General features: G+C 33.8%; 2 protein-coding genes and 1 long non-coding RNA gene across 9 annotated transcripts in view; 2 read left to right on the top strand and 1 right to left on the bottom strand.

The window, feature by feature from the left end:
- Nucleotides 1-6763: 6763 nt before the first annotated feature.
- On the top strand, nt 6764-11762 carry LOC134280430 (muscle M-line assembly protein unc-89-like). Its single transcript, XM_062762845.1, has 5 exons — nt 6764-6791; nt 7853-7996; nt 8294-8392; nt 8862-8943; nt 9273-11762. Exons 1-5 carry the CDS (start codon nt 6783-6785, stop codon nt 11663-11665), a joined length of 2727 nt encoding a protein of 908 aa, XP_062618829.1. The 5' UTR covers nt 6764-6782; the 3' UTR covers nt 11666-11762.
- A 3835-nt stretch (nt 11763-15597) lies between these two features.
- LOC134280425 (SLIT-ROBO Rho GTPase-activating protein 1-like) overlaps nt 15598-26828 on the bottom strand; it is a 45513-nt gene continuing 34282 nt past the window's right edge. For 5 of the 6 annotated variants that reach the window (XM_062762841.1, XM_062762837.1, XM_062762838.1 and 2 more), the window contains exons 14-18: nt 26712-26814; nt 26211-26423; nt 25704-25789; nt 21521-21701; nt 15598-18825 (exon numbers count right to left, since the gene is read on the bottom strand). In XM_062762841.1, coding sequence (XP_062618825.1) covers nt 17784-18825; nt 21521-21701; nt 25704-25789; nt 26211-26423; nt 26712-26814 — 1625 coding nt within the window. In that variant the 3' untranslated portion in view covers nt 15598-17783. The remainder of the gene's footprint in view (nt 18826-21520; nt 21702-25703; nt 25790-26210; nt 26424-26711; nt 26815-26828) is intronic. The other variant, XM_062762839.1, reaches the window with a different exon arrangement.
- On the top strand, nt 20716-21570 carry LOC134280429 (uncharacterized). 2 transcript variants are annotated; one of them, XR_009994904.1, is made up of 3 exons: nt 20716-21071; nt 21211-21439; nt 21495-21570. It is a non-coding gene; the product is annotated as an uncharacterized LOC134280429 (long non-coding RNA). The 2 variants fall into 2 exon arrangements; XR_009994905.1 differs by having other exon boundaries at nt 20716-21183; nt 21253-21439.

Raw genomic sequence — 26828 nt, 5'->3', positions numbered from 1 at the left:
TGAAATATTTAATCAGTGAAGATCCCCTGCTAAGCGTGATCATGATCCAGAAATAACGGGGAAAATTCGTTGACATCCAGTGTGTAAACAATGGCCTAACAATTATTATGAAAAATGTCTGTCACTTAAATTGTCTTGATGTCCATACATTGTATTTCATGACAAGGTCATTGTATCGACTATAGAAATTACGAAATGTTGACTCTTAACAATATTCTTGTTTCATCAACTTGTTTGTCAATAACTAACCTCGTTTTAGAAACTGCTCATACGTAGAGCATGCTCTTGCGTATCGAATCAACGCCATCACATTTATCATAAAGCTTTGTAGTTAGATTGCCATTAATCTACATGTATTTTTCTGGTAAAAATATCCAAATATGAAACAGATGCATATGTCACACATGCACTGTGGTATCTTTAAATTTTATTTTAAACTTACCATGATATACACATGTACCGTTTCGACATAAGAATGGAAATAACAATTGTTAATTCATTGACAATAACTCGTCGATATACATGTACGATATACATTACATGTATCTCATAAATGTCGAGTTGAAGGCCACAACAAACTTGTGGGTTTTTTTTTTCTTTTCATGTAAAAGATTTTGAACAAATTCGTTGAACACCGAGGAAATGCAACGTCATACGTGATATCAAAATTATTTTTTTTTTAATCTATAAAACATTCCAGCAATTCAAGGTTTGTCCCTTTTGCTATCAATCTGAGGTACATGTATGTAATCAGTGGAATTTATATTAAAGATATCACTCATTTAACTTAAAATTAAATTTAAAATTAACTATACAGATATATTTTAAAAAAAATCCAATTCAATTATTTGGTGATACTTATATTTATTAAACTAATAAAATAGCCTTTTTTTTATTAGGTGGAAGCTTAAGGAATCAATTCCGTTTCATCGTGAAATATTATAAAATTGAAAATTTAGAAATCTAATAATGTAGACTAATTAATAAATTTGAAATACACGAGGCTTCCCGTGTCAATTTCATTGGTTCCCGCACGCTTTGTCAAACACAAAGACAGCCTACTATGTACAGCATAATTAAATTATACTTAAGCATACAGAAAGACAAGCTATCCAATAGTTTATTTTTTTGTGTGTGTGAAAATTCTGACTTAAACAAAAATATTTTAACTGTATTTTTATTATTGTTTGTTTGTTTGTTTCCTTTGTTTTTGTAAAAATTGTCCGTGGGACAATGTACCTATTACAGAAAAAATGAGAAAAAAACACAACATCGACACAATTTCATTCTCCTCTCATGTACCATAAAACATATCGTATATCAATGTAGTCTGTCATATTGTGCGTTATATCAGCAAATCACTTTATTTGTTAAGAGTGTATATAACTTGATCAATGCTCATACGTCACGAGATTTTCCCGGAAACGTGACGTGAACACTTTGTGATGTATGCTGAGGAAGAGAATCCGGTTTCATCTTAGTAAAAACACTATCATGTCCAAACGTAACCTCAAGGTATGTTTTGGGGTCAAGCTATCAACAAAGTAATCAATTAATATTGCGTCTGCTGCATTTTTATATATTTATATATTTCAGATGAAAATGCATGAAGTTAATCCGATTGTGTGATTATTAAAAGTACGGTCACGAAACAATTTCAGCAGTTAAAAAAAAATGTTCCCTGTAAACATTGTATGTTTGAAAAACTTTCACTGTTTTTATTATTATGTTAATTGATAGAAAAAAAAAACTTTGACAAAAGTAAGTTAATGTATCCTTTGTTTTGATTATTACGCCAAAAAAATTGCACTGAAATTATTTTTTTTTCTTTTTAGCAAGTTAACGTGATAAAACTCTTAAAAAACTTGCACACATTTTAAAATTTCCAATTTTATGAGAAATAAGCAGAATGCTATTAAATGATTACAATATCTATCGCATGAACTCGTTCACAGAAATACTTGCATCTGTAGCTATAGAATTTATCAAAACATGATGGTTTCGTGTTACAAAAAGCGTGGCTGGCCTGTCACGGTTATAAAGTATTCTCACGCAAAGTCTTTCAATATACAATGTACGTGTAAGTGATTTAAAAATTAAACAAATTCATTTAAGATTTTTGTAACATGCACAAACTATATATTTTATCTTAAATCAGATCATCAGCAATATAATTGTAGTTTATATATATATTAATTAAATGAATAAGGGAGGGGGGGGGGCAACCTAACAGAAATTAGAAATTCCATACACTTCTTGACAAGAGTCAGATTAAGAGGGGGAAGTCATTATAAATTTTTATATAGAGGTACAAAGTTCTGCAAATTGTTTTATTATCTATAATGTTTAATCCTAATTTCTTCATTTCATGCGAAAAAAAGGATTTACATACTAGTATTCTGGTACCTAAATTTTAAAGACAAGGGATTTTATACCTTTATTTAAGTGAAGATCGACTTTAAATATTTTATAAATATTTTCCAAGGAGTTCAATTTATTTTTATAATTGTTCACGGTCTATTAATAATTGCTCGTTATCCCTCCCCCTTAAAAAAAATAAAATATTTATCATATCTTCTATTATAATATTTAAAATGTTATGATTATATATATAGTACTAGTACGTATATATATAGTAGATTTATTCAGGTAATAAAATCAATGTATGATACAGGGTGGTACAAATATAAATAATGCATAAAATGAAAAACCTAATCACAGTAATAAAATTTCAAAAATAAATATAAAATTCTAAATACAGGTGTCCTTTTCCGAATGTTTAAAATATAAAACAATTTTTGACATTTATAATTTTATGAATAAAAATATATGCATTATAATCATCGTGATATCATGACATTAATTAATAAACCTAAGGATAACCCATGAAAGCAAAATTGCTTATTTCCAATGGGGTCCTTGTTATAAATAAATAAGTGAATAAATAAAACAAAAAACTAACTAAACAACAAAATTAAGTAAGAGGATGTAGGCAAGATTTTGGCAGATACATTAATCAAGGCACCTCATTCAGATAGGACAGGTATTAAAAAACCCTGTATCAAATTTGAAAATAAATTACACAAAGCATTTAAAATAAAACAATACATTCATAGTTGTTAAAAATCAAAAATATATAATCTCTTCACAGCTTTTAAAATCCTCCATTAGATACTTTTTTACACTGTTCTTAAAAGTTTCTTTACATTCTAAATTCTTAATAAAAAGAGGCAAGTCATATATCTTTGATGGCATTGTAATAAAAAGTTTTGGCAATGTCTAATCAAATTTAAAGTTGTGGCTATTAGAGGATCTAGTATTAGAGTAATTATTACTTAAACTTGTAAAATTTGTTTCAAGATAAACAGGGGCTTTCTTATGAACAATATTAAAAACCTGATTCAGTATCATCTGCTTCACTCTCCTGTCCACATTCAACATATTAATAGACTCAAAAATATTATAATTGATGGAATGCACTATAAATATATGTATGACCTTATTTTGGCAAATTTGTAATTTACGTTTCATAGCTTTTGACAGTCCAGAGTACCAAGAGCTACATGAATAATCTAATAATATATATATATATATTTTTTTACTTTTGCCTTGCCTTTTAAAGGATAGGGTACGTGCCTACAAACAGATTAAACTCAATTTACGTTTTGCCTTTTGGTATCAAAAATTCTTTTAATGACTATATATATAATCACGACTTTCTGTTAATAACAGTGTAGATCTTGGTGTATTTGATAAAACAGTGTTTTGTGTTAGCCTATCAGTTTCTAATTGAAAAGTAAATTGAACCTAATCTTACATCGTTTCGCGAATCTCATCTACTTGAATATGTTCTTCGTGTTTAGAAGTGTTGAGAAATAGTATGTACATTCAAATAAAATACATCGAATCACGTGTCTAGCAAAACCGCGCTTAAAATTGGCATATTTTCTTGTGAAATTAATAAACTAGTTTTACACTTGCATCAAATATCTCTATTCAGGCATCGTCTACATGAATTTCTTCGTCATAGGCATTTGTCTTTTTACATATATAAGCCTCGGTTTTTGCATATTTCTTAAATTTGTACATTTGGTTCAAGTTCTAAGTGTTCGTTTTGCTGGAATAGAGTCTCTCGCAATACTCATTGGTTAGCTGGAAGAGCCCGGATGTACGGTAACAGGCGCATTATGTTTAGACGCCATTTTGCCAGTATAAAAATAAAGATAGCAATGCCTGATTGATTATTCGACAAGTCGTCGGATCGGGATAAATATTACTGCGAGCTGAATGTTTATAGTACAAAGATGGTAAGTTGATGTAAACAAAGGCGAATGGCCAATCGATAAGAGTTGGAAATTTAAAATATTCGAGATTGTTAAACTGGGTCGCCGTTGTATTGTGAGGTCAGCGACACCGCGCTGTGTACGATATCGCGTAAAAAGTATCGGAAAATTTACGTTGCGTTTTGACGTTAAACATGTGCGTGTTTTCAGAATATTTTAAGTTAGGGCTAACTTTAGACTGTAAAACTGTTTGGAAAATTAAAACGTAACGTGATAATTAAGCATGTTAAAATGAGGAAGATTTGCTTTAATTACGGTAATTAAAAATGATTTTTTAACATTAATGAAAGTGAAATTTACAACTTAAACAAAAAAAAGCCAGTGAAAAAGGTGTGTTTTTGATTATAAAAAATACTTGAACATATTAATTTGGCTCATAAAAGTTTTATTAAAAATTTAGTGAAATCTGAAAAAAAAAATTGGACATAAAATTTAAAACATTTGGGAGTGTTAAGTTTTAGTTAAAGATAGATAATTTTTTTTATCTTTTATTTTTATTTAAAAAATATATAATAATAATACTTTGTTATAAATGTTAACCCGACGTGCAATGCAAACTTCCTCGGGGCTGCATGTTCACAAAAACAATAATACAATAATAAAATCATTGTACAATAATAAATAATACAACATGACGTAAAAATACAAGTACATATAGATTTCAGGAGATTTTAGTGTTATTGTGAATTTTTTCCAGCATTTTGAAAAACGTATGTACAAAGGTAACTTGTTCCACTCAAAATGAAAAGAATTTTTAAATTGATTTGTTCATATAACTTGTTATGATCATGTATATAAATATAATATATATATTTAAAAATATATATATATTAGTATTTTGTTATAAAAGTTATCTACTTGTATCAAACAAGGGGCTGTTATGTGTCTGTTGGTGCTTGTGGTTTTTTTTTCCAGGTTGTGTCATAAATACATAAAAAAAAAACTCTTTCTTACATCGTGTACATTGACTATGTTGTTGAAGTATGTTCTATGTCTGTTGGTGTTATGGTTTTGGTTGTGCATATAATTATGAGCAAATGGGGACTGGTACAGATTTGGTCTGGTCCATCATGTTTTTCTCCTCACAGGTTTAAAACACTGGTATATATATAAAAAAACCCATATTAGGCATAAATTCTGATAAATGTATAATTATATGCTATATGATAATAATATACATCAATGTAAAAAAGGGGGGGTACTAAGCAGTCTAAACCTGTCTGAAATATTATTTCTAAACCTTAAGCCAGTTAAGGTTTGGTCTGATTTTGCACAAAAAAAAATTCTAAATTTGGTGGGTGGGTCTGTTTCCATTGCTGGATGTCAGGATGTTGTACAAGCAAGGTGAAAACATTCATGTTGTTGGGTTAAATAAGAAAGATACACATGTATTGTGAGAAATGAAGGTAACAAGAGATAGATAAAAAAAAGGTGATATAAATAACTTGGGGGATGGTGATGTAACTACAGGTGTGTAGGGGGTTATTATTGGAGTGTGACATCACAGGGGGTCCTAGCACTAGCCATTATAGGTCAATCAAGGTAAATTCAAAGCTTTTGTTGTGAAAATTGGCTCTTATGTGAGTAATTGGTTTAATGAATTTGATTTATGACAGATCGTGTATGTATATAGTGAAGCTAAGTTTGAAACAGTCATTTAGGGTATTTTTAGAAAGACTGTGATTTTTCAAGGAAATGAGTCTTATGATAGTGGAATTCATATTTTCCTGATTTTATATTCAGCATAAGGGGATTATCACAAAAAAGAATAATTTTGTGGTTTTACAAAACCCATAGAGGAATATAAAAAAAGCTTGCTTTAATAGCAGTACAAACCATTTTACTTGAAATTGTAGGCATTAGTATATAGGTAACTAATATACGTCAAGAATTTGTTTTCTGTGATTGTGTTACATCTTTGATTTTGAATGTTTAATCTTATTATTGCAGCTATTTATTAAAACCTTGCTGTATTAGTCATAATTTATTGGGCTTTAACTGTAAACCAACTTTTGTAGGCGTCATCTTTTATTTACGATTTGTCAGTTTGTAATCAATCTGCATTATTAATTTTCACAATTAATTTTCCATTCTCTTAAAATATGAAAAAAAAAAGTGGTTCGCGTCTATTAATATTCGTTAGATAGAGTATGTTGCCAAACTCGTGAATATTTCTTGCACACAAGTAAAAGTTGGTTTACAGTATTTATTTCTTCATTGAAGTCAGTAGTTTAAAATTAATATGATTTTTTTGCATCAAAAATGCAAGTCAGTAGTTTAAAATTTGCCCATGACACAGGTATTTTTTTTTTGTACTGCACATATTTTCAAGGGTCAAAATGCCAGAGGACACTAAATTACAACATATCTTTATAAATATTGCATTTCATGTTGGAGTGGACATAAATTTGTGGGTTACCTCCCCTCTCAATAGACACAATGACACAGGTATGTCTGTCTGTCTGTATATTCTTGTCTAGAGTTAGAACACTATATAAAGAAATCAGAAACCGGAATTTACGAATTAATTTCATTCAGAAGTTTAATTTTTTCTTGGAAAGGTAAACCCCCCAAAAAGGAGTGTAAGATATGGGTTATTAGTGTGTTATCATTTTCATATGACAGTGGATGGACTAATGAATTGCTCTGATGTACTAGTAAAAATTAAAAGTCACTTAAAAAATCAAATTTTAATTCCTGTTATACATTCCTGGGAATGCCATTAGCAGTGAAGCGTTATCTGTTTTAGTTCCTGCCAGTATGTGTCATCAAATTTCTGTATCTCTCTTCAGCATTTTGTGTCTTTGTTCTCAGATTTTGAAGAAAAGGTTTTCTGCCATTGACTCTCATTTTTCAGATCTCATAACTTCCTGAAAATCTGATGATTTTAAGAGTGCTTTTCCTTTTCACACAAGAATTCAATGATTTACGTATCATGTTTATTTGTTACGTAATCATATGAATGCAAGCCTTCAAATGTCATTTCAAAGACCTTTTTATGGAAAAGGTTGAAGTTTTATATTATGCATAAATAAAAATTTATTTAATGATAAAAATTAAAGATGTCAGCATAAAAGATAAATCTTCGGGTCATAAAAACTCCTATACCTGTTGATTCGCTATTTATGTAAGTAAAGTATGCAGGTAAAATTCCCACTACATCAAAAGATGCTTGTCTCTGAAAGTACTTGGTGGCAGAAGCTTTAATGCATTATTCCAGGAGGAATAAAGAAATTATACCTAAGTGCTTCTCTGTTATACATCCTTAAGAAAAATTATAGAGTTAATTCCCCCAAGTTCTTCTCTGTGTTACGTCTTGTAGGAGAATAATAGAGTTGAACACCGAGTATTTCTCTGCTCTACATCCTTTAGAAGAATTACAGAGTTGATTCCTGTGTACTTCTCTGTTTTATGTCTTTTTGAAGATCTATAGAAGAGTTTACAGAGTACTTTTCTGTTGTAGGTCTTTAGGAGAGTTTTACTATTGCACTAGTACTTTTCTGTTGTAGGTGGAGTTGCAGGACTTTATCCCTCAGCTGGTCAGTATTATGATGACCAACAGAACCGGGCTGTACAGGAAGAACTCGAGGCCGGAGTGGTGGCCGTCAGATTTACCCTGGTCAGGGACCAAAACCGACCTCTTGTACCAGGAGGTGGGTTTATTTAAAAAAAAAATTAAATAGTCATAAAAATATCAATATTTTACAATATGTGATGTTTTGAGTTCATTTAAATTTTGAATGAAATTCTCAATAATAAACAAATTTTTTTGAAATTTTATTTCAATAGGCATCCTTCCTGTTCCTTGCTTCGTTCCTTGGCTAGAACTTAATCTGCTTGTAATTTCAAAACTGATGGTTACATACAACTCATTCAAAGATTTACCATTTATTTCTACTTCTAATCTTTTTTAAAAGACTACTTAAAATTTCAAAACTCTCCACTTGCAGAATAATTGGTCGGAGCCGTTAAGAGACGCGATAAGGAAGTGTTACCGTCACATGGGACAGGAGCGATTACTGAAGATGACGCGGCGAGACAGCAAACAGGTATAAATGATACATCACAGAGTAGGAAGAATCCGTAGTTTGACACCATATTTTCCACTAATTCATTAATTCGGCCAAAGCATGATTCTTTGAAATTTGGGTTGGGGGGATTGGAGGGGGGGGGGCATAAGGATAATCCAATAATGATAATACAAAGTGATAGTGATAAAGTTTTTCATGAATGCAGGAGTTGTCCAAATTAGCCTCTGTTTGCTAAATTTTAAAAATGCTTTTTAAAAGTAAGAACTTGTGTACTGTGAAAAAGATTACTGAAATACCCCTTGATTTGCGTTTAATTTATTTTTGCATTTTCCAAGCAAAATTAAACAATTGCTCATTGACATTTTTTATGCTGAATTTTTGCTATTGAGATAATACAATTTGCATACTGCACAGGATTTTGTAAAGTAAGTTAGGAGTATACAGTTGCTTTACCTTGAAAATTCTGAATAAAGTGGTCTTACTTTAGGTTTCCACAACCAGCAGTCGAAGCAAACCAGAGGAAAAGCTAGATTCTTCATCAAGTTACTACACAAACCCCACAGAAAACAGTAAGTACTGAGGAAAATAGTGTTTTCAAGGAAAAACATGGTCTGATAAATGAATACAGGTATTTGCATTGAATCTTCTGGAAATTGAAAAGTCAAAAATGGGTTATGTACAGAATTTTTGTGTTGTCTGCAGAGCTTCAGTCTATTCATCTTTATCACCTTAACTAATAAGATTTAATAATATTTTGCACATATATATCTTGGCACTATGGCTTTTGTAAAATACCAGTTACCCAAGCTGATGATTTAAAGCAGTCAACACTTTCGTTCCTTGAAATACTCTAGTTTATTAAAAATGTATAATTCAATTCCTTTGTATCCTGTTTCAGAGAAGAAAACCTGCCAATACGCTGAGATCTACATATGTTACTTCTGTGAGAGTGAGTTCTCCGATCGGACGTTGATGCGAGAACACCAGGCTCAGTGTCAGGAGAGACCCCCACAGCTCCAGGAGGCCCTAAAGACCCCGCCCACAGCCACAGACCCCACCCAGGGGCCACCTCAGATGAGTCCCGTCAAACTGAACCTCAGCTGTAAAGCCCCAAAAATTCCCAAAGATGGCTTCATAAAGATGTTCAATTTAGTACCGACACAGAAAGTGGACAAGATTCTGGCGCGACACAGGAATAGTCTGGACGTAGAGTGTGAAGAGTTGGATTACTCTGTTCCAGAGACTCCGATTTCTCCCACCACCCCACGTACACCGAAGTCCCTGATCTCACAGCTCAGTCGAGACGAGGGGCCATCCTCCAGAAAGAGGCTGAGTTACACAGAGGGTGGGGATAACGAGGATAAGGAAAGTGTGGTCAGTGGATGTAGTGAAGAAGCGGAGGAGAAGGCCACTCAGAAAGGGAAATCTCTACTGACCATAGACATCTCATCCCTGCTGGGCCAGAGGATTCAGAAGCACGTTAAAACAGACTCGTTTGTTCAGGTGATCGGGGATTCCGAATCATTCTGTAAAACACCAGTCAAAAACTCTTTCTACGAAAAACTACGCAATCGTACTATCTCTTATCCTGTGTTATATAAACAGCGGAGGAAACACGATGGCAAGTTTGTGCATGCGTATGGATTTACAAACGGGCAGAAACGAGAAATCAAAAGAAGACTGAAATCGGGGCTGAACAAGAAAAGCCGAGAGTTACAGAAGAGCATGCCAAAGTGTTCAGTGGAAGTAGCAAGGCTAACAAAGTGGGAGCTAAAGAGGTTCATGTCCAGACACTCCTACAGGAAATTTTTGAATCTCAAGACTGCAGATAGTGCTTCTGAATCAGAATTTCCAAAGGAGCCTCTTCTGCTGTCTCAAAATGTGGATAAACTCCTGGGGCTGAAGAAGAGATCTGAGTTGAATGTGGCTAAACTGAATCGCTTGGCTCCAGTGAATGTTGTGTCTGAAGACGCTAATGCTGAAATCACCAAACACAAGTTAACACTGTATCGATGCCTGTTATCTGATCTGGCCACCATGCAATCAAGCTTGAAGAAAAGCAAGTCAACTCATGCACTTCAGCAATCTCTGAAACTGGAACTTAAACAGGTACCACTAGAAAGGCAAGGTGCAGATCAAGCATTAACAGTGAAGGTACCAGGGCATAAATCACCAAAGCTACCACTAAGCCCCCCTACTACACCATCCATATTGACACATCAGGACAGAAAGTCAAGGAAGCAATCTTCAAAGCTGACAGAGGATGACATATCCATCATTTCAATATCTTCTGACGAGGAGTCTTTGAGTTCCCGATGCTGCATGGCCTGCAAGAGGAAGAAATTGTGTCCCTGCTCACCCGAGGTCTCACTGATCCGAGTCTGCTCATCACCCTCTGTTTGTGGCCTGAGTGTGTCCGTTGCGAGTTCTACTTCCATCACCCCCCAGGTCTCCCCCTGTAGTTGTATATCCTCCCCGGAGTCTGAGGGTTCCCTTCATCTGAAGCTCTCCCCCTCACCAGACCTGGTCCAGTGGCAAGTCAAGGCTCCAAAACCACCAGCAGCCGTAAATAAAACGGGTACCAAGCCGCTACGCAGATCTGACACTGATACACCTGTGTCTTCCACCACGGCTTTAAGACTAAGGAGTAACAGCACTACTCAGAAACAGGAAACAGTAGAGGGTAAAGACAAGTCTGTTGTGTCCAGATCTCCTGTGAAGAAACCACTCAGTACATCAACACCAAAAACCTCACCCCACACCACCACACAAAAACGGGAAACAGAAGAGGGCAAAGACAAGACTGTGGTGTCCAAATCTCCTGTGAAGAAAGCATTGAGTACATCTACACCAAAAACCTCACACCAGAGTTCTGCACAGAAACAGGATACAGAAATAGGAAAAGACAAGTCTGTTCTGTCCAAGTCTCCTGTGAAGAAAGCATTGAGTACATCTACACCAAGAACCTCCCCCAGGAAACTATCACAACAATCAGGCTCCCCGGTCTCTTCTTCTACAGAGGTCAAAGTTCAAGGACTGTCGAAAGAAAAGGACAAAAGTGCAATGAAGAAAATGTGTTCAGAAGAAAGCAATGGTACAAAAGAAAGTGCTGGACAAAAATCTCCTCAGAAGAAAGTGTCTCCTGTGAAGAATTCTGAAGGACAGTATGAACTGATAATCAGAACGAGGTCCAAGGCGGGGATTCAACTGAAGAGATCAAAGAGAATCATGTCAGCATCAGAGGGCTCCCCACGGGGTAGTCCAAAAAAGATAAAATTAGACACTAGATAAAACCTCTACTGGGTAGACACTAGATAAATTCTCTACTGGGTAGATAGAAAGTTAAATAAATCTGTTTTAGATGTAGGGTAGAAATTCTGTTGAAAGTTGAATATCACAAGATTTTAATGATGTGTTCATGTGTGAGACAGCTCCTGGAAATTTTTCTGGGCCCAAAATATAATAATCCACTATTTATCTGACTGAATGCAGTGAACAAGAGTAGTTATAGTGTTCAACTGAAGACTCCAATGCAATAAATTAAAATGCTTCATTCCTGTGCTATGATCTCCTGCTGATACAAGTGGATTTCAGTGAGTTATAGATATTTTATTGGTGTGCTCTAGACCAAAGTTACGTAATTTTGCATGTTACCATTTAGCATTCTGTTGCGACATTTATCATGCTAGGTTTGGGTAAAACATTTTACCATGAGATGAATGAATGGTTATTATAGTTTTTAAAATTAGTGTGAATCTATGTGACGTATGTATTTGTTGGGATATATACCACTAAATAGTGCTTTTTTGATGGTGCTGTTTTACTCTGGTACAAAGATATTTTTATCGTTGTTCGCAAGGATATTTTTATAAGTCGGATTTTTGTTCGCCAAAACTCTATGTCCGACTTATAGGCGAGCTATAAAATGAATAGTATTATAGGAGGTCAGTCCCTCTGATATATAAACTTTTTAAATACAACCGACTTATAGGCGGACCGACTTATAGCCGAGTATATACGGTAATTTCTACTGCATACATTTGCCAAACATTTGTATAATGCCGCATTTAAAATTAAATATGATGGCTAAGAAAGTATAAAAGTTAAAAAAAATATTAATGTTTGAAAATTCTTTGAGGAGTTGTTTGAAATTTTGAAAATTGTACATTAAATGTAGCCAAAATTTTCAGTCTACTTAAACCAAAAGCTGTTATGGGTTGCTTGCTATTTTTAAGACCTCACAATATTTTCTGTCCATAAGTTGTTAAAAAAGAAAAATACATAAATAAATCAAAAACAAAAAAAAAAAGAAAAATTTAGAGCAAAATTACCATGAAGATATTGTGTGAGGTCTTATGTGTAACAAGTAAACACCGTGCAGTAACCCAATTTATTATGTGATACCCTTAAATAAAACAAAGTTATATTTTTTCATTACAAATTTATTGTTGAATACCATATAATTATTTTTTTTTTTTTTGAGAATCAAAATGTATAAAATTCCTGATGCATATATAATAGATTCTGCCCTCTTTTAGTTATACAGAAGCATGTGACTCTTAAGTCTCTGTTGTATGATAGTTTTCCATGCATGAGATCTTTTTTTTTGTTTTAAAGAGATTATGAGCAAAGGTTGTATTCAGTTACATATAAATGTATAAATGTTGACTATTTCTGAATTCGGGCATTACTGGTAAAGTCTTAGTCATTTTTGTTATCCATATGCAGTTATTTTTCTTTTACTACTTTGTGTTTTTATGTTCTAGCATGCTAAAATTGTTTGAAAAAATTCAACAACTACGGATTATATTTTCATCTGGAATTTGTATGGCATTTTTTGTTTAATTGAGTAAATGTATTTAAGTTTTCTGTTCATTTGCTAATGCATGGTTGCATGGTTTCAGATTTCTGATTTAAATATCAACTTATTTTCCGTGTATTGATAAGTTATTTTAGTTATCTTTATTTTGTGAAAAAGATTACAGCACTGATCTTCTCAGATCATGACCTAAGTGACCCCGGGGTGACCTCTGACCCAGGATGTCATCCTACATGTAGTTGATACATGGGGTACAATGTTAGCCCTGTAAACCAAAGGTGCATAGCAGCATAATAGTTTAACCATGACAGTTTGTTGTCGGTTTTTCCCAGAATTCAGTGGAGCAAATATCCTTTGTGCTTATGATTTTGCCAGCTGCCAATGAAGACATAATTGATAAACTGAGGAGTCATTAGATATTGTGGTGGCTTGACTTTTGTTTGTAAATATTCATTTTTATTTTGATGTATATGCAATCAACATTTTATTTTTCATGTGTAGAACAACCTCTCATTTAAAAATTTACATCCTTAGATAATTGAGAATCCGAATTACAAAGTTGTACTTCTATCTGTATGTATAAGTTTAATATACAAGACAAAACGAACCCACAGACTGGTAAAATATCTGCAATCTACAATTGTAATGATTCTTCAGTAAGTATGTTACCTTAATTAAATTTATTCCTTATTTTTTTAAGTAGTCTCTTGCTAAAATCATAGAAGTGGTGAAAAAGCACTTGAGATATTTATTCTCTGAAGGCTGGTACCATACACATATAGATCCATATGTTTGTAAATATTCATTTTTATTTTGATGTATATGCAATCAACATTTCATTTTTCATGTATAGAACAAAAGCAACAACTGTTATTTTTGTGTAGATAGTTTTAGTTATGATTTTCCTCTAGATTTTGTGATGTGAAACAATGGGTTTCCTCAATTCATCAAGCTTATTGTAATAATACTTCTTGCACTTAGAGAAAGGGAGGAAGAGGGAGTGAAAGAAAGAGAAACTGAAGAGAGAGAGAGAGAGAGAGAGAAAGGTTTCAAAAAGTATTTTACAGTGCCATATGGTTGTAATTGAAAGCTGAGCTTTCAGGCTTCATCAAAAACTTTCTTTTTTTCCTGAAATTCATGGATTTTGCAACATCTCCAATTTTATTGAATCATCTTTTATCTTCAAAAATCTTGTCAGTTCACAAGGGGCAAGCCATTGTTATCATCTTGTATTAATTTGCAATGAAGACCATTTCATCGTTTGTTACATTATGCTTAGAATTTCTTTACCATCACTGAATTTCATCATTTGATCAAGAGGTTATAATACACTTATATTTTACTTCAAAAGGTTTTAAAATCAGGAAAGGGATTTCTTATTTGCATATACAATCTGTACAGCTCCGTTTTTAAAACAAAGATTTCTGATTGTAAAACTACTAAGTACTTGGCCACAATGTATTTCAGTGGCATTTACAAAGTTGCAATAATCATAACTGTTTTAATTTTCAGTGAAAATGCAGTTCACAAAGTAGTTTTTGTTTCAACTATTGTTCATTTCTGCATTGTTAAAATTTTAGTTATGTTCTATTGATTTTTAAAGTTCAAATGAATTTAATTTTTAGTTGCCCGTCTTTGATGTTATTTTCCTCCTGTATATTGATACATTAACCTGCGTTATCAATGGAACTGTTTTAGTTTGTACATCAGGTACTGGATGAATTTGTTTAACTTCTGAATTGTTTTTATTGGATTTTACCAGACTGATTGTTTTATTGTAGATCTGCAAATTGACTCTCTTGATTTTAGAACAAACTTGTTAAATATGGAAATCATTACTGTTACTAAATAACATTGCTCAAAATTAAAGCAAATGTCACACACACTGCTAATGTGTTTTATGTTTCAATTACTGTATAAACAGTTACTTTCATCCTGGAGCAAACACTTTCGACAATTTAAGAAAAAGTGTTAAGTACATGCAATTGCCTTCAAAGAGAGAGAACTCTGTCCTGTTGAATTCGTACACTGATGTTTGGGGGTGTAAAAAGTAGACAATTTTCCTGTATACATATAACTAGGGATGGATTGTATCTACTTTTGGTGAACTATGGGGCCAAAACACTACTGCCATATGAATTACTGTAAATATAGTGTTTAAAAGGATTTAAATAAACAAAACTGCAGGACCAACAGGGACACTCAATTCTTTTTAGTACAGGCATTTGCCTAGCATAAGATAAATGGAGGGCATAAATATGTATACATGTACTAAATAAATCGTTAAACTATTTTACACCAATATATGATTTACAGCAATACTGTTCTGTATGCAGATTGTACTACATTTCCTGATGCAGTATAACCTGCCCCTTCTATTCCTTTATAAAGAATAAGACGAATACAAATTGTTAAAATTTTAATGACTTTTTTTAAATTGCAGAATGAAGCAATGTTTGGCCTTTTTAGGAAGAAATGTCTAAATTCTTAATTACATATCAGATCTGTATGAAAAAAGATATGATTTAATAACTACCAATCATCAAATAACTGAATAACACTTGGTAAAGTAACTGTTTTATGCTTTACTTGCTGATTTCTCAGAGAAAGACATAAACAAGCAACAGGTTCTTTCTCTGATTAAGTGAACACAAATGATAATAAGTACACATGTACCAAAGAAATGACAATCAATACATATAAGTACACATGTACCGAGGAAATGACAATACATAAGTACACATATACTGAGGAAATGTACCATATACCCACTCTAGTAGAGTGAACAAGTCTCTTAACAAAATTTTAATTGATAACATTGAGTGAACATTAGTTTGAGCTCTGTGTTGTGATTATTGTGAAGATATTCAGTAGATTTGATCCTATGTATACAGAGTTAGCACCTTGGTCATAATGCACGATATAAAATGATAGAAAAAATCATGAAACTTGTTCCATTGCAAACTTTTACTACAGGCGACCAGTGTTATAATTATTTCAATGCAGTCATGAATGATTTGTTTTTTCTAATTTGGTTAGAAAAATAAAAATAAAATCTGTAAAATGTACAGAGCTATTGTTAATTTATAATATACTTTCGTACATATTTTGGCGATTTCATAAAAGTAATACATCTCTGATAGAAATCAACCTTAATTAATTAAAAAAAAAAAAAAAAAGAAAATCTTTAAATAGTTTACATAATTAACATTTTTCACAATACTTAAGACATGAATTTCAAATTCTGCATTTGAATTGTTCATGTGTATATATGCACAGAATCAACCATTGCACATAACCCTGTGTTAAAAACGTATTAAGAGGTATGGTCTATCAGTGTTGGCCTAATTAGAATCAAATTGTTAATGACAATATACACACCTATTAATATTTTATATCAGCCAAAATGTTATGACCCATTTAATCAGTTACTGGCATTTAAAGATATTCTTGTTCTTTTCCAAAATGCATGAGTGAGAAAAATTATACAAACATCCTATATATACCTGGTATATATTTTGTGTCATTTGAAATCTACAAACCAGACATTGCAATTTTTAATACACAGCTCTTGTACATAATTATAATAATACAATATTCAGATAGTTTGACAACGGAACTAAGAACCTAATTTCATACAACCCTGTAGAAATCAGTGAGAGACTTTTGTTCAGTTCTGTACTTGGAAGCGCCGAGATGGAGTTTATCACAGTTACATTGTATTATGCCAGAAAGTATATTACATTGTATCACACACGCCAGTAATGAGAATCGAAAGATTAAATCCAAAATTTAAAACAATGTGTAATAAAAGATCACTCTGAAAGATATATGAAATTAACAAAATTAGATGAGATGGAAAATACTGGTAGGGAAGAGCTGCTGGTTACGTGTAAAGCTATACTATAAGATTTGATTCTATTTTGAGCAATGACACATCTGCTTTGGAATCCGTGTAACTTAAGACTTCCTGCAATTTGCTTGAAAATGTAAGATTCCTTCATCACATTCATTGTCCTAAATTTATATACATGTAAATAGTTTTTCACCTACATGTAATGCAAATTACATTACAAATATATAAAAGAGTAACTTCTTATTCATCATGTTCATATATATTTTTGTTCAATTTCTCTCTTTTTGAACCAAAAATTTTAGAATTTTCTTATAATCATCAAAATAAAAAAAAAAGATGAGCAAAAGCCTCATGTATTAAATGCGGTGGATTGATAGTTTTCTGAAATAAATAGCATCAGGACGAAAAATGGAAATTTCCCTTGTTTTAGAGATACATGTAGTAAAGCAAACCGGGTTTACATGAGACAGGCTCTATGTAAATACAGTTTATAGATAAAGACTGAGAATGAACATAAGTTATATACTCTCACTTCTTTCAGTTTATAAAGTCCAATATTGCACAGAAAATCACACATACCTCCCACTTACACTAATTAAAAACTTGTCAGACAATTGCACTCTTGTGTATACATAAAAAATCCATTCAATATGGAATTCTGAATAAAATAATCCTCAATACACAAATAAACACAATTCTACTTTCACTTCGACACTATTCTACTTTCACTTAGCTCATTGCTTGGAATCTAGAGTGGTTGGCTGTGCAGGCTGTCGCCTCTGTACCTCTGGAGATCTCGGGGGCTTTTTCATGACAGGTGGTTTGACCTTGGGGGGAAGTTTTGGTTTCTCTGCCACTGGAGGAGGTTGTTTGCCTCCAGACAATCCAGTGGGAGGAAGCACAGGTGGTACAGAAATGGAAGATGTCATCGATGATGTCATTGATGATGTCATGCTGGATGACATTTCTGATGAGGTCAGTGATGATGTCATAGAGGCTGACATAAGGGGTGAGACAGGGCCTTTAGCAGAGCCCTCTCGAGCACTTCCAGGTCTTTTCCTTCCTGCAAACGACCCCAGTATTGGCTGTCCGGTCATAAAATTTGACCCGCCTTGTTCAGTGTCTAAGAATGTTCCAGGGATATTCCTTGGCATGGAGTTGGCCTTTTTCAGCGTTCCCTGATTGGACTGAGCAAACGTATCAGCAGTGGTCGTGGGGCTGTCAGGTTCACTGAGATCCTGAGGTGACACATTAGCCCCCTCTGTGGGGAGATCTAGCACCAGATCGGGGGTGTGTTTAGGGGTGTGCTTTATGTTGGGTAGACTCATTCGTTTGTCCGACCTCTGCTGCATGTCTGATCTCTGTTGCATCTCCAGAGAACGAAGACCAGACACTACCTCAGCTAAAGCACTATCTATATCAACATCAGCACTTAAATCCTCCTGATTCGGCTTCACCATATCTTCTTCCTCTACAATTTTCAAGTCTTTATCAGTCCTTCTCTTTACTTGAAGTTTTGGGGAACTATTGGGTAACTTAGGGGGGCCACTAGAGAAGTCCTTAGGACCCAGGGAGGACCGGGGGGTCCCTGAGGGGGTGACGTGGGGGGAGGGTTTATCTGGCTCGCTGGTCTTGGGGGTGGGCTGCTGGGGTGGTTTCTCTGGCCCCTCCTCGGACTCTGTGAGTATCGTGGGGAGCTGGGAGGTGCTGACCTTACTGAGTGTGGACGTCCGACTCACTCCGTCCTCCTCTGAATGACTTCTCCGATCCTCAGGGCTGAAAAACCAGAACAGAGTATTAGAACTTTTTGATTTAATACACTACTGTGGAATAATCCCTATTTTTAAATTTCATGGATCATCCTTAAGTTATCCTAAAATTATTTTTGTCAATGTATCATAAAAATTTATTCTGTATATATATATATATATACCAGTTGTCTAGGAAATTACACTCGCATGTACCATTACAATTTCAGCTGCACACATACAATGATCCCTTACAAATTTAAAATGATTCCACAGTATATAGCTAAAACACAGCACAATAGATGTGTTCATATATTGTATATGTATCATATCCATTACAAATCAAATGGCAACTTGTATTGACACAGATGAAAACTGAATATTGATGACTGTTTAAAAGAATTTTTTTTTAAATATTCATTCAATTACAGAGAAAAGAAATTAAAATTCAAATCAATACAGGTCTCCCACATATAATCTAATAAGAATCTAAACAATAAAATATGAATTTGTTATAAAGTGATGAAAAAACCCCCTTATTTTCATTATCCCTGAACACCAGACAAGAGGACCAACAAAATACATGGATACATGTATATGCAGTACTTCAAATCAAAAACAGTGTAATGGGTTAGAAAACTCACTTCAAGATAAAAACTTGTGAAGAGTTAAAAAATAAACAACTCATCCTAGAAAGGGGTCAGAGGTCAAACTTAAAATCTGTCTAGAGTGTGCTAGGTACAGTGTGTTTCTTCTAGAAATGCTCAGAGTTTAGGACTGGGACAAAGAAAAGTGGGTTATATACATAAATGGACTTGGTAACTGGAAATCAAAATGACCTTCTGAATTACAGGTATATTGTTACCTGAGAATTCATAATTAATTACAGGTAGACTAATGTTACCTGTCCATTGATAGCTAAATAAGAGTCCTCCCATCTGGAAATAGACGAGGTCTCACTGTCACAAAATAAAGGTGTTTATAAAGTAAATATCAGGCAGTCCAAGTTAAAGTGGTACTTGGCTGGCACAAAGCATTTCAGGTAATCAAAGCATTTCAGGTAATGAAAAATAAATCCTCTTCTTTTAAAGGTTTTCATTGTGACTGTTCAACCTTAATTAGACTGGACATCAGGGGAAGCCAGATGAACCTATTTTTTTAAGTTAAAATGTATCAGCTGATATTTTAGCAATACCATTTCCCAATAATTAATTTCATTATATGCCTCATTCATCCAACCATGCTGATTTTTATTAATTTTCATTCACAAAATACTTTTCTTTTACATTTTGACATTAGATAAGTTTTCCAAGCATATAGGGTTAAATATCCATGCACTTAATTAATATCTAAAATTTCATCAAGTTTCCATTCCCCATGAATTTTGTTGAGATTTCATTCCTATCTACCTCTGAATATTCAAGTGAGAGCCTCTCTCATTATCACATTTTGATGTTTGAAAAGAATTTCTTTGTCATCTGAAAACAGCAGAATTAGTTTCAATCTATTATCAAAAATATAATTAAATTGAATTCTGTTCAATGATGAAAATAAGCCAATATCATGATTATGGTTCCATATATTTTATTGTATTCAGAACAGAATCATTAAACTATCATTCAACAAAGTCAGAAACTTTAACAGAAGGAAGACTGGCAAATGGGAGATAGTTTTGGGAAAACAACCGATGTTTAACACTGTTTTATATAGGACCAAATATTGGAATGTTCACTTGGTTAACTCATTAGAAACTCACTTTTCATGACATGTAAAATGATAGCCAGTTCTGATATTTAAATGCAAGAGCTGATAATGATATGGTACTGTTTGGTTCTGTTAATTCTGTGGTGTAACCCTGGGTTGTTAACCTTTGTTTAATACTTACGGGTGATTGAGGTTGATGTAATACTTACGGGTGTTTGAGGTTGATGTAATACTTAAGGGTGTTTGAGGGTGATGTAATCCTTACGGGTGTTTGAGGTTGATGTAATACTTACAGGTGTTTGAGGTTGATGTAATACTTACAGGTGTTTGAGGTTGATGTAATACTTACGGGTGTTTGAGGTTGATGTAATACTTACAGGTGTTTGAGGTTGATGTAATACTTACAGGTGTTTGAGGTTGATGTAATACTTACAAGTGTTTGAGGGTGATGTAATACTTACAGGTGTTTGAGGTTGATGTAATACTTACAGGTGTTTGAGGTTGATGTAATAATTACGGGTATTTGAGGTTGATGTAGCGGTCAGGGTTTAATACTTACAGGTGTTTGAGGTTGATGTAATACTTAGGGGTGTTTGAGGTTGACGTAATACTTAGGGGTGTTTGAGGTTGATGTGATACTAAGGGGTGTTTGAGGTTGATGTAATACTTAAGGGTGTTTGAGGTTGATGTAATACTTACGAGTGTTGAGGTTGATGTAGCGGTCAGGGTTTAATACTTACGGGTGTTTGAGGTTGATGTAATACTTACGGGTGTTTGAGGTTGATGTAATACTTACGGGTGTTTGAGGTTGATGTAATACTTAAGGGTGTTTGAGGTTGATGTAATACTTAGGGGTGTTTGAGGTTGATGTAATACTTACGGATGTTTGAGGTTGATGTAAAACTTAGGGGTGTTTGAGTTTGATGTAATACTTATGGGTGTTTGGGGTTGATGTAACACTTACAGTTGTTTGAGGTTATGTAATACTTACAGGTGTTTGAGGTTGATGTAATACTTACGGGTGTTTGAGGTTGATGTAGCGGTCAGGTATTAGTCCCTCCTTCCCCTGGTACAGCCCCTCCCACCAGTCCTGAGACACGCGGTGATACACCAACAGGGTGTCATGCTTCTTAAACGACAACTCTCTCTCCGTCCTTCCCTCAAAGTCGTACAGTGCTACAGCTTCAAAGATCTGTGCATCTGTCAAAAGCAAAAGTCAAACAAACCGAAATTAGATACACAGTTTACTCAGCTAGTGACTGATAAGTTCTATGTGAATCCAACCTGAAAGAAATAGACAGTTTAAAATACATGTTTATTTGTTAAACTTAAAAAAATAATAATTTACGATTACTAGTACTCAGTTTGATTTTTAGATTTTAATATTACATGGGTTATTTTTTTAAATATTATTTCTATGAATTAGTGAGTTAAATATTTGAAGCTTCTGTGTTTCAATATGGAGAATTTTGTACTTTGTTTTTTAAATTTTTAAAAGGCAAGAGCCTGGGTAGTTAGGAACTAAAACCATTAAACAAAGTCCTTTAAGGGGTAGAATCTCATGCTTACAGAACTGAAATTAAAACTACATCTAAATATTCTACTCGAAACAAACTGCTCATATTTAAACATTTAGGTTAATTTTGACATGCTTTTCCTACTTTTGTTAAATTTTTCATGTTATTATTCATTCATTTTAACATAGGCGGAACTTTCAACAATTAATAATCACTGAATAAGGAGACGCACATATTTTTCACTCACTGGAGCCTTAATTTGCTATGATATATCCCAATCCAGCCCTAGACATGAAACCATGTTTTGTAATATGCCAGCCCCCTTGTGCTGTAAATGGGTACATGTATTAGTGCATACATTGGAGTAAGCAGTGCAGAGTTAAGTCTTATTTGTAACTTGGCCTGTACACATGAACCTAACAATAAACATTAGCTTGTCCATGCGCAAATCTAGAATCTCTCTGAAACACCCCCTGGACAACACAAAAGGTTTTTTTTTTTTTTGGAGAATGTTGCAAAACTTAAAATCCCAAATTCCCTATCAAGCCTATGGTGATTACCAAAATATTTTTTTTGGATATAAACCCTCCATGAAAACACAGACTCAAAAATGAAGAACAACAAGAGGCCCATGGGCCTTATAGGTCACCTGAGCATTATGCAACAACTTTCCAGTGATTGAATTTAATTCATCATAACAATACACTTAGCAGTTGCTTAGTTTGTTTACTTAATACCCATACACAAGGTAGGGGAACAAAAAATGCATTTCAACTAATCAGTTATATTCAGCAATAATCAGTAGTGCCCCTACCACACATGAACCCCTGACCCTTAGGCCTTGATATTTGATTACGGTAATACCAAGGAGCAGATTTCAAACCATTCATTCATTTTCAGTATATAAGTAGTGCCCCCCCCCTCTTCTGTGGTACCCCTGACCCTGGGGTCTTGAAATTCACAATTCTGGAAGATTAGGGTCCTTGTCCATCATAACTATATAGGTAGTTCATCTGCTTAATACCCTAGAGCAGAGAAGAATTTTTTTTAAAGATTTAATGTATTTTCACTATAAAATCTATAGAGCCCCGCCCTAACACCAAAACCCCTGACCCTGGGGCCATAAAATTCAAAATTTTGGTAGAGGCACTCTTGTTCATCATAACTATGCACTTAATAGTTAGTTTATTTAATACCCAATAGCAATGAAGTAGATTTTCAAAGAATTCATGTATTTTCACTATATAATCAATAGAGCCCCACCCTAACACCAGAACCCTTGACCCTGGGGCCATAAAATTCACAATTTTGGTAGAGGCACTCTTGTTCATCATAACTATGCACTTAGTTAGTTTATTTAATACCAAGGAGCAGAGAAGAAAATTTTCAAAGAATTCATGTATTTTCACTATATAATCAATAGAGTCCCCCCTAATACCAGAACCCCTAATCCTGGGGCCATAAAATTCACAATTTTGGTAGAGGCACTCTTGCTCGCCATAACTAGGCACTTAGTTAGTTTATTTAATACCCAGGAGCAGAGAAAAAGATGTTCAAAGAATTCATGTATTTTCACTATATAATCAATAGAGCCCCGCCCTAACACCAGAAACCCTGACCGTGGGGCCATAAAATTCACAATTTTGGTAGAGGCACTCTTGCTCACCATAACTAGGCTCTTAGTTAGTTTATTTAATACCCAGGAGCAGAGAAGAAGATGTTCAAAGAATTCATGTATTTTCACTATATAATCAATAGAGCCCCACCCTAACACCAGAACCCCTGACCTTGGGGCCATAAAATTTACAATTTTGGTAGAGGCACTCTAACTCATCATAACTATGTACTTAGTTAGTTTATTTAATACCCAGGAGCAGAAAAGAAGATTTTCAAAGAAATAATGCATTATCACTACCTACTTATTTAGCCCCACCCTAGCACTAGAACCCCTGACCCCAGGGCCATGAATTTCACAATTTTGGTAGAGGACTCATTGCTGATTACAATCATGCAAACAGTTTGACTGCTTGATGCTTGGGAGTAAAGAAGAAGATTTTTAAAGATTGCATTAATTTTAGTGGTTTTGGCCCCACCCCTCAGGCCCCTGGGGGGCAGGGATCATGAAATTCACAATTTTTGTTCCTCTTCACCCATAGATGCTTTGTGCCAAATTTGGTTGAAATTGGTTCAGTGGTTGCAGAGAAGAAGCTTAAAATCTTCAAATGTTAACGCACAACGCACAACGCACGACGCACGACGCACGACGACGGACGAAAACGGATAGCAATAGGTCACCTGAGTTTACTCAGGTGACCTAAAAACAAATATAACCTATTTTTTGAGTAACATACACCTAAGAAAATCTTTTTGGATTTATAATGTTAAGGACTTCATGACAACTCAAATCCATCATGTAGAGAATGAAAAGAGTAATTCTTTCTCTCTATTTACTCACTAGATATCATCAAATTAAAATATTATCTCACTAATATACCAAATGGGGCACCAAAAATAATCCTGGTCAAGGCACCAAAACAACAGCAGGATGCTACATAAATAAATCTCATTCTATTTTATTCGCCATTTCCTGTGCAATCAACAACAACTAAATGACACAGAGGCAATAACATGTGCTTACTACGGAACCAAAACTTCTGGGTTAGGGAAGATTAAAACTGAAACAGATGCAAATTAAAAATCAACTTGAGCAAATTGAACATGGTTTAAATGTGTCCAGTCAAAGAATGAGAGTGAAACAGAGAGCCTCTAGGTATAAGAAGTTACCAGTTGCTAAAAAGTAGCCAACGTATGAAGCCAATTTATATTTTGTATCTTTATTATAGTTAATAAATACTTGTATGTTCTAATTTCATTTCATTCTAACATAAACATTTTGGAAATATTATCTTTAAAAAAAGTAACTAAAAAAGAAGAAAGATATTGGCAACTCTACACTTATTTCCCCCTCTCTGCTTCTCTGTTCATTCCATGACAAAGAACACTACAGACCAATGTAGACAGGCAAGCTCTGAATAATAATTGTTTCCATTCAGGAAATAAAAACAAAATTGTGATGTGAGAACTGAGATATAAATAAAGATATATCTTACATCCTTACCTAGGGAACACCCTGGAAGAACACTCAACCGTGTCATTACCATGGCAACACATATCACATGGTACAGTGAATTTTAAATCAACCAGTGTGATAAATAAGTGACATTGAGATGATAAAATTTTTCAATTCTTTTTGAAAAGATACCAAAGATGCTCAAGTAATATAAGAGATATTAAACAAAAGACATTTTAAAAATGCTTATGAAATTACAATTTTGAAAACAATTCTGACAAAAAAGGTTTAGATGTTCCAAAGTTAACATGCATTTTACACTGAAATATGATATTTGACTTTAAATAAGTATGTGTTTGTACTGATTATGTAAATGATACAACATATTCAGTGTACATACTAAGTGGGGTACATACTATTCTGAATAACATCAATTCAGTGTATATATAACTCTCAAAGAACGACAGATCTGTAAGCAAAGGCCTCCCTTCTAAAGAAAGCAACATTTTTAAACATCCGATTCCAGTAAAACTCTAGAATTCATCCCTGCCTACAGATCTGGTGAAGTATAGAGAGATAGAACACACACAGACAGACAGGCAGACAGGTATTTACCATCATCATCTTCATCATCGTCCTCCTCGCTCGCAGCAGAACTTGGATCCACCTCTATATCTGTTATATCATTATAACTCTCCGCACTGAAAACAGGAATACAGTGTGTAATCAAAACATAAATTAATGACATCTTGCATAGATAATATATAAAAAGAAATTATAAGATTGATTTAATAGTTTATTACAACAATCCTTACATGGAAAACGCAGATCATTGGGTGTAAAAAGTAATGCTTAAGAAGTCTACCAAGACTAAATTACAACTGTTATACAGTGATTTAATTATCCGGTTTTACAATCATTCGTACATGCAAAAAATCTGCATATTTCTGAAATTTTTCTTAATTCATTTAGCTATCTAGAGACTAATTTTTTTTAATGACATTCAATAATTCATCAATACAATGAAACAGCTCAGCAAACTCCACTAAATTTATATTACAATAAGCAAATTATGCAATAACAGATATCACAATAAGCAGATCAAGTCATTCAATCACTTACTCTGGATCATCGACAATACATTTCTCATAAACTTCGCCGCCATCACAAGGGAAGATATCTTCGTGGTGGATGATGATTGTCTTGATGACCTCGTGGACGTTGCCTTGGTACGACACCTGGTCACGGTCTGATGGGATCGGGAGAAGCGTTGGACCGAAGCAGATGGCAAGGTTGTAAGGGTCCATCATATTCTCATCCGAATACTCAGATAAACTGAAATAAAATGAACATTTGTTATAAATAAAAGTATTTCAAACCTTGAGAAATTGTTCAATATTAAAAAACTTGTAATAGAATTGGCTTTTATTTGTTCGCATATCTTATTTTTTTCTTTCTGTATATTTACTATTGGGTAAGAGTAGTGCCTAAGAAAGCAAGTGAATGTTTCTATTGCACCTAAATGATGATATGTTATAGTTATCAATTAAAAGCTTATAATATTAATAATAAGAACATCAAAAACAGACTTCATCAAGACATGAATATAATAGAATTACTTACTGATTGAGGAAGGCAAAGAGATAACGCATGACAACCAGAACACATCGCGGTAATGGTGACAGGAGCTCTTTAATCTTCTCCACGCGCTGTCCATCATCTAATTCTGAAATGTAAAGG

Source organism: Saccostrea cucullata, unplaced genomic scaffold (genome assembly GCF_032062105.1).
Source record: "Saccostrea cucullata isolate Sc308-1 unplaced genomic scaffold, CSIRO_AGI_Scuc_v1 ctg637, whole genome shotgun sequence".
NCBI classification, from domain to species: domain Eukaryota; kingdom Metazoa; phylum Mollusca; class Bivalvia; order Ostreida; family Ostreidae; genus Saccostrea; species Saccostrea cuccullata.
Note: the sequence above shows the minus strand (reverse complement) of the source record. Positions and strands in the feature narration are given on the sequence as shown.

Coding starts and splice junctions, on each gene's coding strand:
- LOC134280430 (XM_062762845.1), top strand. Junction 7,997..8,293: donor CCGACCTCTTGTACCAGGAG/GTGGGTTTATTT, acceptor CTCCACTTGCAG/AATAATTGGTCGGAGCCGTT. Junction 8,393..8,861: donor CGCGGCGAGACAGCAAACAG/GTATAAATGATA, acceptor GTCTTACTTTAG/GTTTCCACAACCAGCAGTCG.